Source organism: Macrotis lagotis, chromosome 5, assembly GCF_037893015.1.
Source record: "Macrotis lagotis isolate mMagLag1 chromosome 5, bilby.v1.9.chrom.fasta, whole genome shotgun sequence".
NCBI classification, from domain to species: domain Eukaryota; kingdom Metazoa; phylum Chordata; class Mammalia; order Peramelemorphia; family Peramelidae; genus Macrotis; species Macrotis lagotis.
In genome coordinates, this window is record NC_133662.1 from 110,278,942 (window position 1) to 110,294,292 (window position 15,351).

The 15,351-nt window shown below is 37.0% G+C and overlaps 1 protein-coding gene across 2 annotated transcripts in view; it reads left to right on the forward strand.

The window, feature by feature from the left end:
* Nucleotides 1-15,351, forward strand: part of LOC141487779 (uncharacterized) — a 201,212-nt gene that overhangs the window by 47,175 nt on the left and 138,686 nt on the right. For both annotated transcript variants that reach the window (XM_074187305.1, XM_074187306.1), the window contains 4 exons: nt 2,324-2,433; nt 3,559-3,694; nt 3,783-3,989; nt 12,659-12,851. In XM_074187305.1, the coding sequence (XP_074043406.1) occupies nt 2,324-2,433; nt 3,559-3,694; nt 3,783-3,989; nt 12,659-12,851 (646 nt within the window). The remainder of the gene's footprint in view (nt 1-2,323; nt 2,434-3,558; nt 3,695-3,782; nt 3,990-12,658; nt 12,852-15,351) is intronic.

Consider the following 15,351-nt stretch of genomic DNA (forward strand, 5'->3'; position numbering starts at 1 on the left):
TGTAAAATTAGATTATGTGAGGAAAATGCTCCTAAGAGTTAGAACTGTCCAGAAATGGAATGAACTACGGTAGTGAGTTTTCCCATCACTAAGTAGCTTAAAGTAGAACATGGAAAATGAGTTCTCAGGGTTGTTATTCAGTACTAAAACCCCAGTCACTGGGGAAGTTGCTCCATTCATCTTTGTAGCTCTCACACAGTTGATTAGTGACTGAGCTTGAGCACAATTAGCACAACTAACTTCCTATATTTACTGGCTGGTCCTTGCCACCAAACATGCATCAAGCTTCATATTCCATCCATCAAAGCTATTTAACTGTTGTCTTCCAACACTGACTTGATTCTAACCACCTATACCAACATCCTCCATACCATCTCTTTCTGGAAATTAACTCACCCATTTGTGGAGTAGTACAGTGGAGAGAATATGGACTCCAGAGGCCAAAGACTTGGATTTGAACTCACTATCTTTATGATTTGGGTTAAATCAATTTACAACACTAGTCTCAATTTCCTCATCTATCAAATTAAGGAATTGGACAAAATGGCTTCTAAAATCCTTTTCAACTCCATTAGTTTTTAGTCCTATGATCTCTTTTAGCAAAAATCACATCTGGAATTAAGAGAAAGTAAGAACTTTGGAATTTTTTTTAAAGTTTATTTCAAATTTTATTTTCCCTGAGTTTTATGTAAAATAATTTTTAACATTCATTTTTAAAACTGGAATTTTTTTTAATGCCCATAGATTCACAGATTCAGAGTAGAAAGAGAGCTTAACATTTAGAGGGATCTGATCCAACCCCTTATTTCACTGATAACAAAACCCAGGGAGATCAGATTCTATATCATTAGCATTTTTAAATTTTATTTTTAAATTCCCATTCTCTCCATGTGGTGTATAATTTTAAAAATCAGCCAAAGTCAAATGAAGTTTTATAGTAAGCTTTCACAAATAAACAAACACCCAGTGTCTTTATTCTTAGGGAATCACATCTATTTTCCCCCAGTGCTCTTCAGAGAAGAACAGAAACCAGTTCTTCTAGAATGCGTATTACACACTATGGACATATAAGTTGTTGAGTTTCCATGGAAGTGATTAAATTCCTAGAAAAAGGAATAGGAAGTTTCGAGAAGGTCTGCAATCTCTATGCTCCCTCAGGAACATCACACAATGTCTTCATTTTCCAGATAACCACTGCCAACAGCACTGGGTTTTGGGTTTTTTTGCAAGGCAATGGAGTTAAGTGATTTGCCCAAGGTCACACAGCTAGGCAATTATTAAGTGTCTGGGCCCAGATTTAAACTCAGGTCCTCCTGATTCCAGGGCCAGTGCTCTAACTACTCTGCCACCTAGCTGCCTCCACCACTGGGTTTTGATATCAAAAAAAAGAAAAATAATTTTAAAAGAGAGAAATTCAAGTAAATCAAAGTCATGTTACCTTCAAGGGTTATGAAAGAGACCTTGAATGGTCAGAAGTTATGCCCCACATTGAGTTCAAATTCTGTCAAGATCTGACAAGGTGGAAAAGCTTAGGAAGGGGCCAGGTACCAACATATCTGTTATCTCAGGAACAGTCCAGAAGGGTTTATTAAAAATGGTAAATAGTCACTAAATTTATTTAGCCAGAAAACTTCATAAAGACTTACCTGGGGGGATGGCTAGGTGGCACAGTGGATAAAGCACAGGTCCTGGAGTCAGGAGTACCTAGGTTCAAATCCGGGCTCAGACACTTAATAATGACCTAGCTGTGTGGCCTTGGACAAGCCACTTAATCCTATTTGCCTTGCAAAAACCTAAAAAAAAAATAAAAAAAAAGACTTACCTGGGGAGAGGTATGATCTCCACTGGTGGAAAAAAAAAATGGCCAAATTGTTGAAATCATGAGAGTAAATTGTTGAAGCATGAGGGTAAATCAAGTATTTCCATGATTTATTTTCAAATTAATAAATGAAGTGATTGATTGATCAATGATTGAAGTAGAGAATCTACAGGTAGGTAGATAGGTAGAAAATGTGTTAAAAGCTTACTGTATGCCAAAAAATACAAGCAAACATGATAGTCTAACTGGCAGAACAGTACATTAGAAAAGTTGAGGGGGGCATAGTTTTCAGAAGCTCAGTCTTTGGCAAGATAAGGCTAAAATTGACCCATCAAAGCTGAGAGATCCAGGAGTACAGTCCAGGTTACAGGTAGAAAGGAGATGGAAGTGATAGTCCAAGTAGAAGCACCATGACTAAAAGGAGAATCACTCCAGAGCAGTATTATAGTCATATAATTCTAATTAAGCCTTTTTTGTTTCCCTTTATTCCTCTTATCACCCCAGGGAGAAAATACTGAGGAAGATCTTTCCATGAATGGCATTGACACTGATGGACCCCAAATCAATCCCAGTCAGTATGCTGGGATTCCTTCGAGGAAGAAGAAACAAACAGGGTACAGGGTGAAATCAGATAAATTCATGCAAGACTCAAAGAAAGTCTTTTTTGGCAATACACAATACCAATTAATGTCTGACTTTTGTGTTAGATAAAAAATGTTTGATGCAGGGGAAAAAAACAAATCTGTTGAAGGAAAGATAGATGGATGTCAGTCAATAGAATTCACAGTCTTAAAAAAGTGTTTCTTAGGAGAGATTTCTGTTAGCACTGTTGTTAATCTCTCTCTCTCTCTCTCTCTCTCTCTCTCTCTCACACACACACACACACACACACACACACACACACACACACACAGTGAAATTTCCAAAGGAAGTAATTAAAAAACCCTTATATTAAAGACAATTTTTTTCTATTTAGAGATTGTGTGGTAAGGGGAAAAGTTCTAGACTTGAAGTCAGGAGAGCGCTGGATCTGAATTTCACCTATGATACTTGCTAGAAGAAACTCCACCTTTCTGAACCTGATTTTTCCCATTTAAAAAATGAGAGTAATCATACCTGTCATCTTTACCTACCTCACAGAGTTGTTAGTCAACTAGAATTTATTAAGCACTCAGCATGATGTTGGCATTTAGCCGGGGTTTAATGATTATTGGTTAAGCACCTGCTACTTGCTGGAGATGAAAGAAAGGCAAAAACAATCCCAGCCCAAGGAGCTTATTTTCTAATGGAGGAAACATCATATAGAACAGAGGATGGATATTTATGTATATATAATATAAAAATACATGTATGTGTTTCTGTATACACATATTTATGTATACTAGATAGAAGGTAATCCAAGAGGAGGCAGCATTACTAGCTAAAGAGAAGCCTCTTTTCCCCTAGGATCACAGATTTATTTCATTTTTGTTTGGAGGCAATTAGGGTTAAATGACTTGTCCAGGGTCACATAGAAAGTATCTTGAGATTGGATTTGAATTTAGGTCCTCTTGACTACAGGACTAGGGTTCTATCCATTGTGCCCTCTTCATAGATTTACAACTAGATACAAACTAGATAACACATGCAAGATGTTTTGCAACCTTTAAATACTATATGTCTTATTAATTTGTGACAATGAATCTAAGTGACAAATCACTGAGGAAAAGTCGATGTAACATTTCTTATATCTGTAAAAGGTACAGTTACCTCGGGGCCCTCCAACTGCTGGGATTTGATGAAGGTGATGAGATTGGTGAAAAAAATCCTATCATGACGAAAGGAGCCTATTTGTCCTTCCTGTATCTCCGGCACCTAAGAATCAGAGAGCTCCAGGTATGCCTAAGAGAGCTAACTGTCTTGCCCAAGGCCATACTATTAGTGCATAGTATGACTTCTGAACCTTTTTTTGTCTTTGTTTCAGCATATCTGCTTAGGAACTTTGAATTATTTCAGATCTGTTGAGAGAACACTAACAATTCAAACCTCAAGTCTTACATCAAAGGCAGGGAACCTAGTTTCCAGTGGTGAAGATGTCTCTTGGATAAATACTGCAAGAGGAGGAGGTTCTGGTACTATTGGGGGCCTGGGATCTCACCATTATGTGCATTATACACCAGCAGACTACAAGGTGAGATGTTTTATAGCCATTCCTTTTTTTTTTTTTTTTTAGATTTTTGCAGGGCAAATGGAGTTAAGTGACTTGCCCAAGGCCACACGGCTAGGTAATTATTAAGTGTCTGAGGCCAGATTTGAACTCAGGTACTCCTGACTCCAGGGCTGGTGCTCTATCCACTGTACCACCTAGCCACCCCATAGCTATTCCTTTTTTAAGCAGTATTATGTACATTCCCTGGTTGAAGAGCCAACTTGGCATAGTGCTTAGAGAGAAGACCTCAGAGCCAGGAAAAAAACCTGGGTTCAAATCCTGTCTCTGACACATGCTAGCTGTATGACTTTAGGCAAGTTATTTGACATCTCTGTTCCCTAGGCAATTTTCTAAGATAGGGATCCTAAAGCTTTTCTGTGTCATGAACCCCTTTGGCAGTATAGTAGAGTTTATGGGCCCCTTCTAAGATTGAGGTTTTTAAAACATAGAGAAAATACATTTGATTACAAAGGAAATTGATGATATTAAAATAACAGTTGTCAAAGCATTTTTTTGAAAAACAAATTAATGAAATTCAGGATAAGAACTCTTGTTCTAAGATTATGAGTTGACGAGTAAATGGTGATGTGCATTAGTAGAAATTTTAGGATTTCCTTTTACCTAAGAAATAAGAGATCCACTTCAAAGTGTACATTTTCTCTGCCTCTGGCTCTCCCTTTCTGTTTCTCTCTCTGTCTCTCTGTTTCTGTTTCTTTATGTCTCTCTGTCTCTCTGTCTCTCTGTCTCTCTCTCTCTCTCTCATCAATACAATAAAAACAGAAGATATTAAGGCTCAAAATGACCATAGAGATCATCCAGTTTATTAACATTTTTACAGATATGTGTAAATATAATAATAACTAGCATTTAATGTTTGTAAAGAACTTTACAAAATTACTTTATTTCAGCTTCACAACAATCCTGGAAGGTAGGTGCTACTATGATCCCATTTTATAGAAGAGGAAACTGAGGAAGATGGAAGATAAGTGACTTTGTCTGGGGTCACATAGTTGGAAAGTATCAGAGTCAGAATTTGAACTCAAGTCTTCCTGACTCCAAGTCCCACACTCTGTCCACTGAAGAATTAAAGGCCTGGAGGGGTAAAGTGGACCAGGGTCTCACTGGGTAAATGGCCAAGATCTCGAAGCTAGTAAATGAAAGACCCTGGATTGAAACCTAGGTCTCCTAAACTGTATCCTTTCTACTCTACCCTTTGACCCAAAGTCCTCACTTCTGCAACCCCCAAAGAAAGGTTTTGACAGCAAAAAAAAAAAAAGATCTACATGTATGAAAATGTTAATGATATATTATCTGTGGTAACAAAACATGGGGTCAACAAATTGAGGCAATGGTGAAATAGGAAGTTTAGACTCAAAGCCCTGGGTTCATATTCAAACCTGTGTCAACCACAACCTCTCTGGGTTTCTTCTGAGTACCTTCCCAGCCCTAGTTCTCTAGGACCCTATGACCTTCCCTTCCTCTGAAATTGGGACTTATTTCTGTAAGGCAGACCCTCATGGACCATGTGACCCAGATGAGTCCCAACTCCAGCTCAGTCCTTCACATGAAGTTCTTTATTTCCCCTTCAATTTAATTTTGTGCTAATGACCCAATTCTGACCTTCTTTCAGAGGGTTTTGTGGTCTAGAGAGTTGTTCCTTAAATATTGTGTTTGGAGAAGTAAGAGGAAGGCTATGAGCAGAGCAGCTCACTGGTGTTAGAAAATAACCCGATGTCCCAGGAATGAAGCAGGAAGGCCAGCCACAAATTAATGAACGCCAAGAGAAATATTTGCTGGGTTTACTCACCCAGCAGAATTGGGACCACAGTCATTATTTAGATTTTTCTGTCCTTGAGATTTATTCTCTAGATTGTTCAAATGTATATGAGGCCATTTTCTTGGTTCATAGTTTCATAGTCAAGTCAAAAAAGACATCACTGAGAATTTACTTGATTATGTTCCAGAGACATCTGGGTCACAGGATCATAGATTTGATCCTGGAAGATACCTTAGACTCAACAAATAAATAAACATTTATTAAGTGCACTTAGCATAGGGCTAAAAATACAAATACTAACAAAAAGGACTGTCCCTGCCTTTGGGTGCTTATATTTTAAAGGAGGTAAGACCTTACATGAGGCAATGAGCGAGCTTAGTGAATAGAGTGCCGGGCTTGGAATCAGGAAGACCTTAAATATTTGCTAGCTAGGTGACACTGGGCAAGTCATTCAACAACCTCTGTTTGCCTTAACACACTGGAGAAGAAATAGCCAACCCCTCCAGTATCTTTGCCAAGAATACTCTAGAGCCAGTATGGTCACAAAGAGTTGGACACAATTCAGCAGCAACATTAACAACAAGACAATACATAAAAGGAAGTCAAAAGGCGGGGGGGGGGGGGGGGGGTGGGGGGGGGGGGGGGGGGGGGGAGTCTGGAAAAGAATTATTTATTAAACACCTATTCTATTCTAGAAACTAGGCTAAAGGCTTACAAATACATTCAATCTTCAATCTTCACATTCAACCTGGGAGGCAGGTGCTATTATCATTCCCATTTTATAGATAAGGAAATTGAAGCAAACAGAGGTAAAATGACTTGTCCAGGTCACACAACTAGTAATAATAATAATAATACTATTTATATAAAGCTTGAAATATAGTGACTTTACAATTATTATCTCATTTGATCATCACAACAGCCCTGGGAGGTAATGGGTGCTCTCAATATCCCCACTTTATAGATGATGAAACTGAAGTAGAAGTTCAATGATTTACTAACTAGTAAGTGACTGAGGCTATATTTGAACTTCACTACCTTTAGAGGAGAGGGATGAAGACCCAGCTACCCAAGGTGTTTTCCTTAGAATGGAGTTCCTGGGAAAAAAAGCAGTCAGAGAAAAAGCCCAGGGAGACAAAGAAATGAGGAAACAGGTTAGAGAGAAACTCTGGCTTGAGGTTACACAGCTAGTGAGAGGAAGAGCAAAGATTTGAACCCGGAACCACCCCTCTTTTCATTGTATTTGATTCCTCTTATTTCTCCGGCTCCAGAATCATAGGATCATAGATTGTGGAGTCTGTAAACAGCTTGAAGATGAAGAGGTGGGGACAGAGGGAGAAGGGGAAGAGGAAGAGCAGAAGAATAAACAGTCCCATAACATTTTAAATTTTGCGAAGCAAGTTTACATGAATTCTCATTTGAGCCTCACAGCCACTCATTGGCAGATACTATAGGTATTGTTATCCCCTTTTTACATGGGCCAGATATTCCTGACTCCAGGGTCCTTTCCACTGCATCATGATCCCATTTGTGTGAAATTATGCTTGGCAAAATGCAGCCTACCTTAAGAACACTGTGAAAGATTTGTTGAATGAATGAATAAATAGAACGAATAAATCATTCAGTCCTTTGGACAAAATCAGACACACTTAGTTTTTCAGAAGGAAAGTGCCATAGGAATCAAAGGTGCCTTTCACCCCATTCTCCCTCTCCATGTTGCCAAGCACAACACTATTACTACTATTTTTGAAGTGGCCAAGCATTACTAAGTCTTTCAAAGACCTTGGCGTACCTTTTTTCAGTATTGTTCCAGGACAAATTTTGGTTAAAAACAACCCCTAGAAAGTTCTGGCTTGGTTTCAGTTAAATAGAAGAAAACAAAGGCTAATTCAATGGGTCTCTTGAATTGAGTTCTAGCTCAAAGGCTCCACTAAGATATGTGTGCTGAGCAAGGGGAGTCCAGTGACATCTGCCTTTGTGAACAATGGAGATGGTTTAGAAATGAATTGCCATAAAAGCTTGCTTAAACTTAAGAAACACAAGATGTGATGATAACTAGAAACTATAGCAGGAGTTCTTAACCTGGAAGGTCTACAAATTTAGAAGAGGAAAAAATTTATATTTTAATTTTTACTCAACTTTAATTGAAATTTAACATTTTCCTCCATTAAGAATTAAAATCAAAACACCACACACATTATTCTGAAAGGGAATTCATAGGCTTCATCAGCCTGCCAAAGGTTCCATAACACACAAAAAAATTTTTTTTAATTTCTAGAAGAAATGGGATGTAGAATCAGGAAAGTCAAGGTATAAGTTCTATTTGTGATCCATACTACTTGTGTGGCCCTAGACAAGAGTGAAATGACCTTAGTCCTCAAGGAACTTATGGTCTAGTCAGGGGAGATAACATGTAGATAAAGAGCATGTTGGATTATATGATGTTTAAATTTATATGCTATCTGCCCTGACTAGTTTACAGACTCCTTGAGGGTTAGGGCAGTTTCATTTTTATCTTTGAATCATCAGGACCTAGCACAGTTCTTAGCATGAAAATAATAATGATGATATTAAAAGAGTTTCCTCTAGTACTTGAAGGTTGGTGAAGCATTTTGCACATGTAATCTCATTGATTCTTCCCACAACTCTAGGAGATTGGTTTTTACAAATGAGAAAACTGAGACTAAGAAACCTTAAGAAATTTTCCTGGGATCACATAGCTATTAAGTATCTGAGGGCAAGATTTTAAGTAAAGTCTTCTTGAAAACATGGAATAATATAGGACCATTATAGGGATTTATTAAATGTTTGTTGATTGATTTGATCCGTTAATTCTAGATCTAAATTCTATGCTCCTACCACTGGGAAAATATTTTTTCCTAAAATAGCCTTTTCAGAACCCAGTTATTTGTCTGCAGTCATATAGGTCAATGATGGCTCTGAGAAAGCTATTGAGAGGCCTTGGAGAGAAAAAAATTATGCTGTACTACCTGCCAAGTTCAATCATTTCTATTTTATTGTTATAGAAAACACAGTAGCACACCTTTGATATATTAAAGAATCATAGATATAGAATCAGAAAGGATTTTTTTGTTGTTGTTCATTTGTTTCATTCTTGTCCAACTCTTCCTGACCTCATTTGAAGTTCTCTTGGCCAAGATACTAGAGTGGTTTCCCATTTCCTTTTCCTCATTCTACGGATGAGGAAACTGAGGCAAACAGGGTTACATGACTTACTTGCCCAGGGTCACACAGCTAATAAGTATCTGAGACTGAATGAATTTATGAAAATGAGTCTTGAGTCTTCCTAGCTCTAGGCCTGGCTCCCTATCCACTGAACCATCAACTGCCCTAGAAAGAATTTTAGAGATTATCTATTTTTCATATGAGGAACTGAGACTCAGAGGAAGAGATTCATCCCTTAATGCTTGTTTCATTCCTCTTATCTCCTCCAATTAATCTTGTCTATATCTTGTTTCTTCCCCTGTCAGACTGGGAACTCCTTGAGGACAGGAGCTGTTTTTGCCTTTCTTAATATCCTCAAGGCTTCACACTGTGCCTGTTCCTTTGTAGGCATACTTGTGTCCATGAGCAGGTAGAGATATAAATAGTAGATTTAGATACAATGCCACATCCTGTGACTTCAAGTACTAAACTCTTTTCATTGTATCCATATGCTTTGTCTATTGGCTAAAAGTTCCCAGATCCATTTTTTAAAAAGAAGCAGAAAAATTGGGATTTGTTAACAAAAGACAATGACTCTCTGCCCAGGAGCACATCCAGGCTCCTGCCTTTTTGACCTCATTTCACTTTAATCAAAGGCTTTAGAAAAGTGATTTTAATACTCGTGGATAATCTTATATGCACATCCTCACTGCTGAGTAGAGGGAAATTTCTTTCTATTATTCTCTGGGACCAAGATTGGTCATTCATTGCAATTAAATTGACTTTTTGCATTGTTTTAATTAATATTTATTTTCAGTGGAATAAAAACACGAACAGCACAACAACAATTAAAAGACAGCATTTATATAGCCCTTTAAGGGTTACAAAATTCTTTACAATATTATCCCACTTGATTCTCATAACAGTCCTGAGAGGTCAGTGCTATTTTTCACTCCCATTTTACAAATAAGGAAAATGAAGCAAGCAGAAATGAAATGACTTAACCAGGGTCAGACAACTAAGTAAGTGTCAGAAGCAGAATTTGAACTCAGTTTTCCTTGAATTCAGATTCAGTGATCTAACTACTGTGCTACCTAGCTGTCTTTCCATGTCTTTACTTGTACATTATATTTACAAATGAAATAATGTGTGCAAAGATCTTTACAAACCTTAATGGGCTAAAATTAAATATTAGCTATTATAATAACAGTAATAATAATGATGATGATGATGATGATGATGATGCTAATCTTTCCCTCTCAGGGTTGCTATGAGGATAAAATGAGATATTTATAAATCTCTTTTCAAACTTTAGTGTTATATAAATGCTAGCTATTATTATTATTATCATTAGTATAGTCCTTGTGTTTTATACCCCTAGTTCTATATACTGAGACTAACTTCCTACATGTATCAATTTTAGAGTAAAATTTATAGAAGAAATGTTTATAAATAGGAGCAAAACAGAAAATCTTGATTGAGTAACTACCTTTCCAATTTCTATGTAAAGTTATAGAATCATAGCCTCAATCATGAGAATTCCTGTGTTGATTTTGGTTAGTGTAGGTACTTCTACCAGGGTTAGGCTGGTAAATATCTTATCTAGTTACTAATATATCAAATGTTCACATTGTTCATATAAAAAACATTCATGTTTTTTAAATAATCTGTCCATTTACTGCTTCCAGTGTACCACCTGAAGATTTTTAGTCACTTAACCTGTAAAATAAGTGGGTTGAACTAGATAATCTCTAAAGTTCCTTTCAGCTCTACATCCTATGATGAAAACTTAATAGATGGGCTAGTTCATCTACATCTCATTGGCAAGACCACATGACCATACCAGACAGAAAAGAATCCATCTTGTTAGGTTTTTAAAAAGATTTCTAGACAAGTTTCCACAGTCTCATACCATGTAATTCTACTTACGTAAATCAATCAGCAAGCCCATTCACATCCAAAAACATGACTTCTCAAAATTTCAGATGTTATAATGGGATCTCATCCAAATAATATACTGCTTTACTTAGCTAAGGTTTCCACATAGTAAGAATTATTGCATGAGAAACTGTAGATTATAAGACATTGGATGAAAATTAATATTTGTTTTTTCTTTAAATCATGGCACTAAACTCTAGTAAAAATGAGACCAAATGTTTATGGAGAACAAAAAAAATTTGTCCAGTACATCATGTAATATATTATGTAATGTTATATATTATGTAAAGATAAATTTCATAAGATGCTAGGAATTAGAGTTAGAAGGGACCTTAGAGATCCATTAAATTTTGTCCAAATAATCACTAAAGTCTCCTCCAGGTCTAAATCTTGTTCTGATGGCTTCATAAGACAAATAAAGAAATGAAGAGTCTAGTTTGTACCAGTCACACAAGTGAGCTGCTATCTTAAATCCAATCCCTCTGATTCCAGAATGGAGGAGAAGGAGAAGGGGAAAGAGAAAGAGAAGGAGAAAGAGAAGAAGGAAGAGGAAGAGGAGGATGATTATTCTTTCTAATACAGTAAAAAATTCAAGAACCTAAAATGCATATAAAAAATATAGTTACCCAAACTAACTAAAACTGAACTATCCAAAACCCATAAACCACTACAGATAGAGCCTGTGGTCAATATGGACAGCTAGTTCATGCAGTGGATAAAATGCTGGACCTAGTCAGGAAGACTCCTCTTCTAGAATTGAATTCTGACCTCAGACACACTAGTTGGGAGACCCTAAACAAGTCACTTTATCCTGTTTGTCTCAGTTTTTTCATCTGTAAAATGAGTTAGAGGAGCAAATAGCAAATCATTACAGAAAACCACAAATGGGATTATGAAGAGTCAGACAGGACTGAAACAACCAAATAGCAACGACTTGGTCAGTATATATTCATACTTATTTTCTTTTCCACTCCAGAACTGCAGTACTGTATGTAATAGGAAGACCTGGAATTCACGTCAGTAAGCGTTTGTGCTAAGTGCCAGGGATGCAAAGAAAAGGCAAAAATAAAGTAAAACTAAAACAAAAAATCAGACCCTTCTCTCAAGGAACTCACAGTTTAATGGGAAAAGTCACAGGCAAACAATTATGAACAAGCAAGATATAGAGATAATCAACAAAGGCACTAGCATTATTCCCAAGAATCAAAAGAAATTGACAAAAAGAGGAATGATAATACTTTCAAAATGATGGTCTTCAGTCAAAATCATCCTCAGTGCTCAAACAAAAATACAAATATTTCTAAGGTACTATACTTCCTGAAGCAGAAGAGTATTCTAATGAATTTTAGGATGAAGTTTCAATAAAAGTCAAAAATAAAATAATTTTCTTGGGTAACTCCCAAACATTCACAAGATCTTAGATTTTGAACTGGAAGGGACCTATAAATCATCTATTCTAACCTTCTCAATTTCTAGATTAGGAAATTAGATCCAGAGAGATAAATTGATTTGTACAAAGCCACCCAAGCTAGAAAGTGATACAACTGAGATTACAATTCAAGTCCTATGACTCCAAATCCAATTACCTCCCTCATTCATATTAAGATCTCCCCATTTTCTATACATGTTTCTTTCCGTGTCTGTTAATATATCCTAATATATCAGTGGAATGCAAGGTCTTGCTATTAGGTCCACTGGGGGGCACCCTGTCATAGCTTGAAATATATGACTGTCCTTTTCCTAATGACTTCAGGGATTGGTTGTCTCTCAGGTCCAGAGCACCCAATTCATGGAATTCTCAGAAGTAGAGAATCAGGATGACTTCTACACCGTGGAAGATGGATACATCCATGTCCAGGACCAACAGGGAGCTTATGTGATGTATGACTGTGCCTTACATGATCTGGAGGAACTGGAGAGCCAGCTACTACTTCTAGTGAGCCATTACATTGAGAGAGAGAAAAGTAAGACGCCTGCTCAAAACCAACACCCACCATTTTTCCTAAAGGGAAGGATGTTGCATCTCCTCTCTGGTGTTATCTCTACAAAGATCAAATAGTAAGGCCCTCATCTGAGACAGAGAAGAGATAAAAAGAGGAGAGAAGAGGAAAGGATAGTAGAGGAGAAAGGAGAGGAGGGGTAAAAATAAACATATATATAGAGAGAGATATATAGATACATATTTGTGTAAAGATAGGAGAGGAGAGGGGAGAGGAAAGGAGGGGAGGGGAGGAGAGGAGGGAAGAGGGGGATGGGGAGAAAGAGAGAGAGAGAGAATACAGTTTCCAGTTTATTTTGATTTTGATTTTTCTAATAATGAGAATATGTATAGAAGACTGACTCAACTCCAACCCAATCCAGTCGAACTCAACAAGTACTTATTAAGCATCTACTATGTACCCTAAGCAATGCTTTTAGAATATAAGTTGTAGAGAAGATGCCAATCTATATTGGAAATGTGGGTTCCTACATTGAGACCTCCTATACTAATGAAATCATATTCCAACCCAAAATACATGTGTAAGGCATGAAGAGGAATAAGTCTAGGAAGTATGTAAGTCTAGAAAGGTAGGTGAAGGATATCTTGCAAAAGGCTAAACTTTAGTCAGAAGAGTTTGCATTTTAACTTAGAAGTAATAAGGAAGATTTTTGAGCAGTGACATAGATCTGTATGAATATAAGAATATTCATTTGGCTGCTTTGGGAGCATGAACTGGAGAGAGGGGCAGCTCAAAGCAGGGAGACCATAGCAATAGTTGAATATGTTATGTTTGAGATGCCTCCTGGGGTATAGATGGAGATGTCCAATATTCTCTTGCTAATGAAGAGAAACAAAGGCTAGATATATAAATGTGGAAGTCATCTGCATAGAGATCATAATTGAACTCAGGAATTGATGAAATTATTAGGAGAAAGAGTACAAAGAGAGACGGGAAGAGACTATGAGGCTAGAATGAGTCTGTCAATTAATTAGTCAAAAATATTTTTGGATCAATCTCTGCGGAAGTTGCTAAATTAGAAAGTAGGGCAGACTGGGTGGGGAAGGGGGAAGAAAAAAGGGGAAGTAGGTGGGAGGAAGAGAGCTAACCTCTATCCAAATGGGTCCAAAGGCATGGGGTTGAAGAGGAAGTGGGCTCAGGGATCCCCAGAAGGTAAACCTATTTGGATAAGAAAAAAAATGTTGTGTTTAGAAGGGGAAACAGTCTCTTACACAATAGCATTCCTATTCATTGCTGGAAAGAACTTACTGTTTCTAGACAATGTTATATATTGAAGCAACTAAAGGAAAAGTAGGTACCAGCTAAGTAAGCAGATTCTAAGGTCTGATAAGTACTGAGTTTTAATGAAGGTTTACTTAGAGAATTTTAATCTAGGAAGCTAGAATTTTTAAATAAACTTTTAAAAAAATTTTATTTATTTAATGTAATGGGTTAAGTGATTTGCCTAAGGTCACACAACTAGGTCATTATTAAGTGTCTAAAGATGGATTTGTACTCAGGTCCTCCTGACTCTAGGACAGGTGCTCTATCCACTACTCCACCTAGCTGTTCCCAAAGCTAGAATTTTAAATAAAATCATCTAGCCTCATCCATTTTAGGAATGAGGAATCTAAGGCGAAATAGGGTTCTTCTTGTTATAAAATGCTGCCCCAAGAAATTCTCCTGGACAGTTCTGATCTTTTTTTGACATCTCTCCAGCAAGTGACATGATTAGTCATCTCCAGGTGCATACACTTTCTCTCTGGATTTTTATATCACTTCTCTCTTTTGCTCTAATCCTGTCTACATAACTACTCTTTCTTAGTCTTCTTTGCTGTTGTTAATCTATGTCATGCCCACTAACTGTGGGAGTCTCCTTGGATTCTGTCCTAGGACCTCTTTGTTTCACCCTCTGCATTCTCATTTGTTTTCTCATCAACTCCTATAGTTGATATAATAATTGATATAATAGTTGATATATAAATGTGGGAATCCATCTGCATAGAGATCATAATTGATCTCATAGGAAGTGATGAAATTATTAAGAGAAAGAGTATAAAGATAGAAGGGAAGAGACTGTGAGACTAGAATAAATCTGTCAATTAGTCAAAAATATTTTTGGATCATTCTCTGAATGCAGAAGTTGCTATATGAGAAAGTAGGGCAGACTCCATGCAGATGATCCCCAAATCTATATGTAGCTCCCCTTTTGGATTCACTCTCCTAGCTCCTACTCATACTTCATCTGTACAGACAAGTAGGATCCTGAAGTCAATGACTACTTCTTTCATGGTTCTAGGGATTTGTGGTTAATACCCATAGCTCATAAACCTCTATTTGGTAAGTTTCCCCAATATCAATTAACCAATCCATCCTTCTCCAATATTAATCAAATAGCATCAATTAACTTTTACGAAAGAATATTTACTGAAAATAGGGTAGCTAGGTGGTACCAAAGATAGTACAATGGGCCTGACTCATCCTC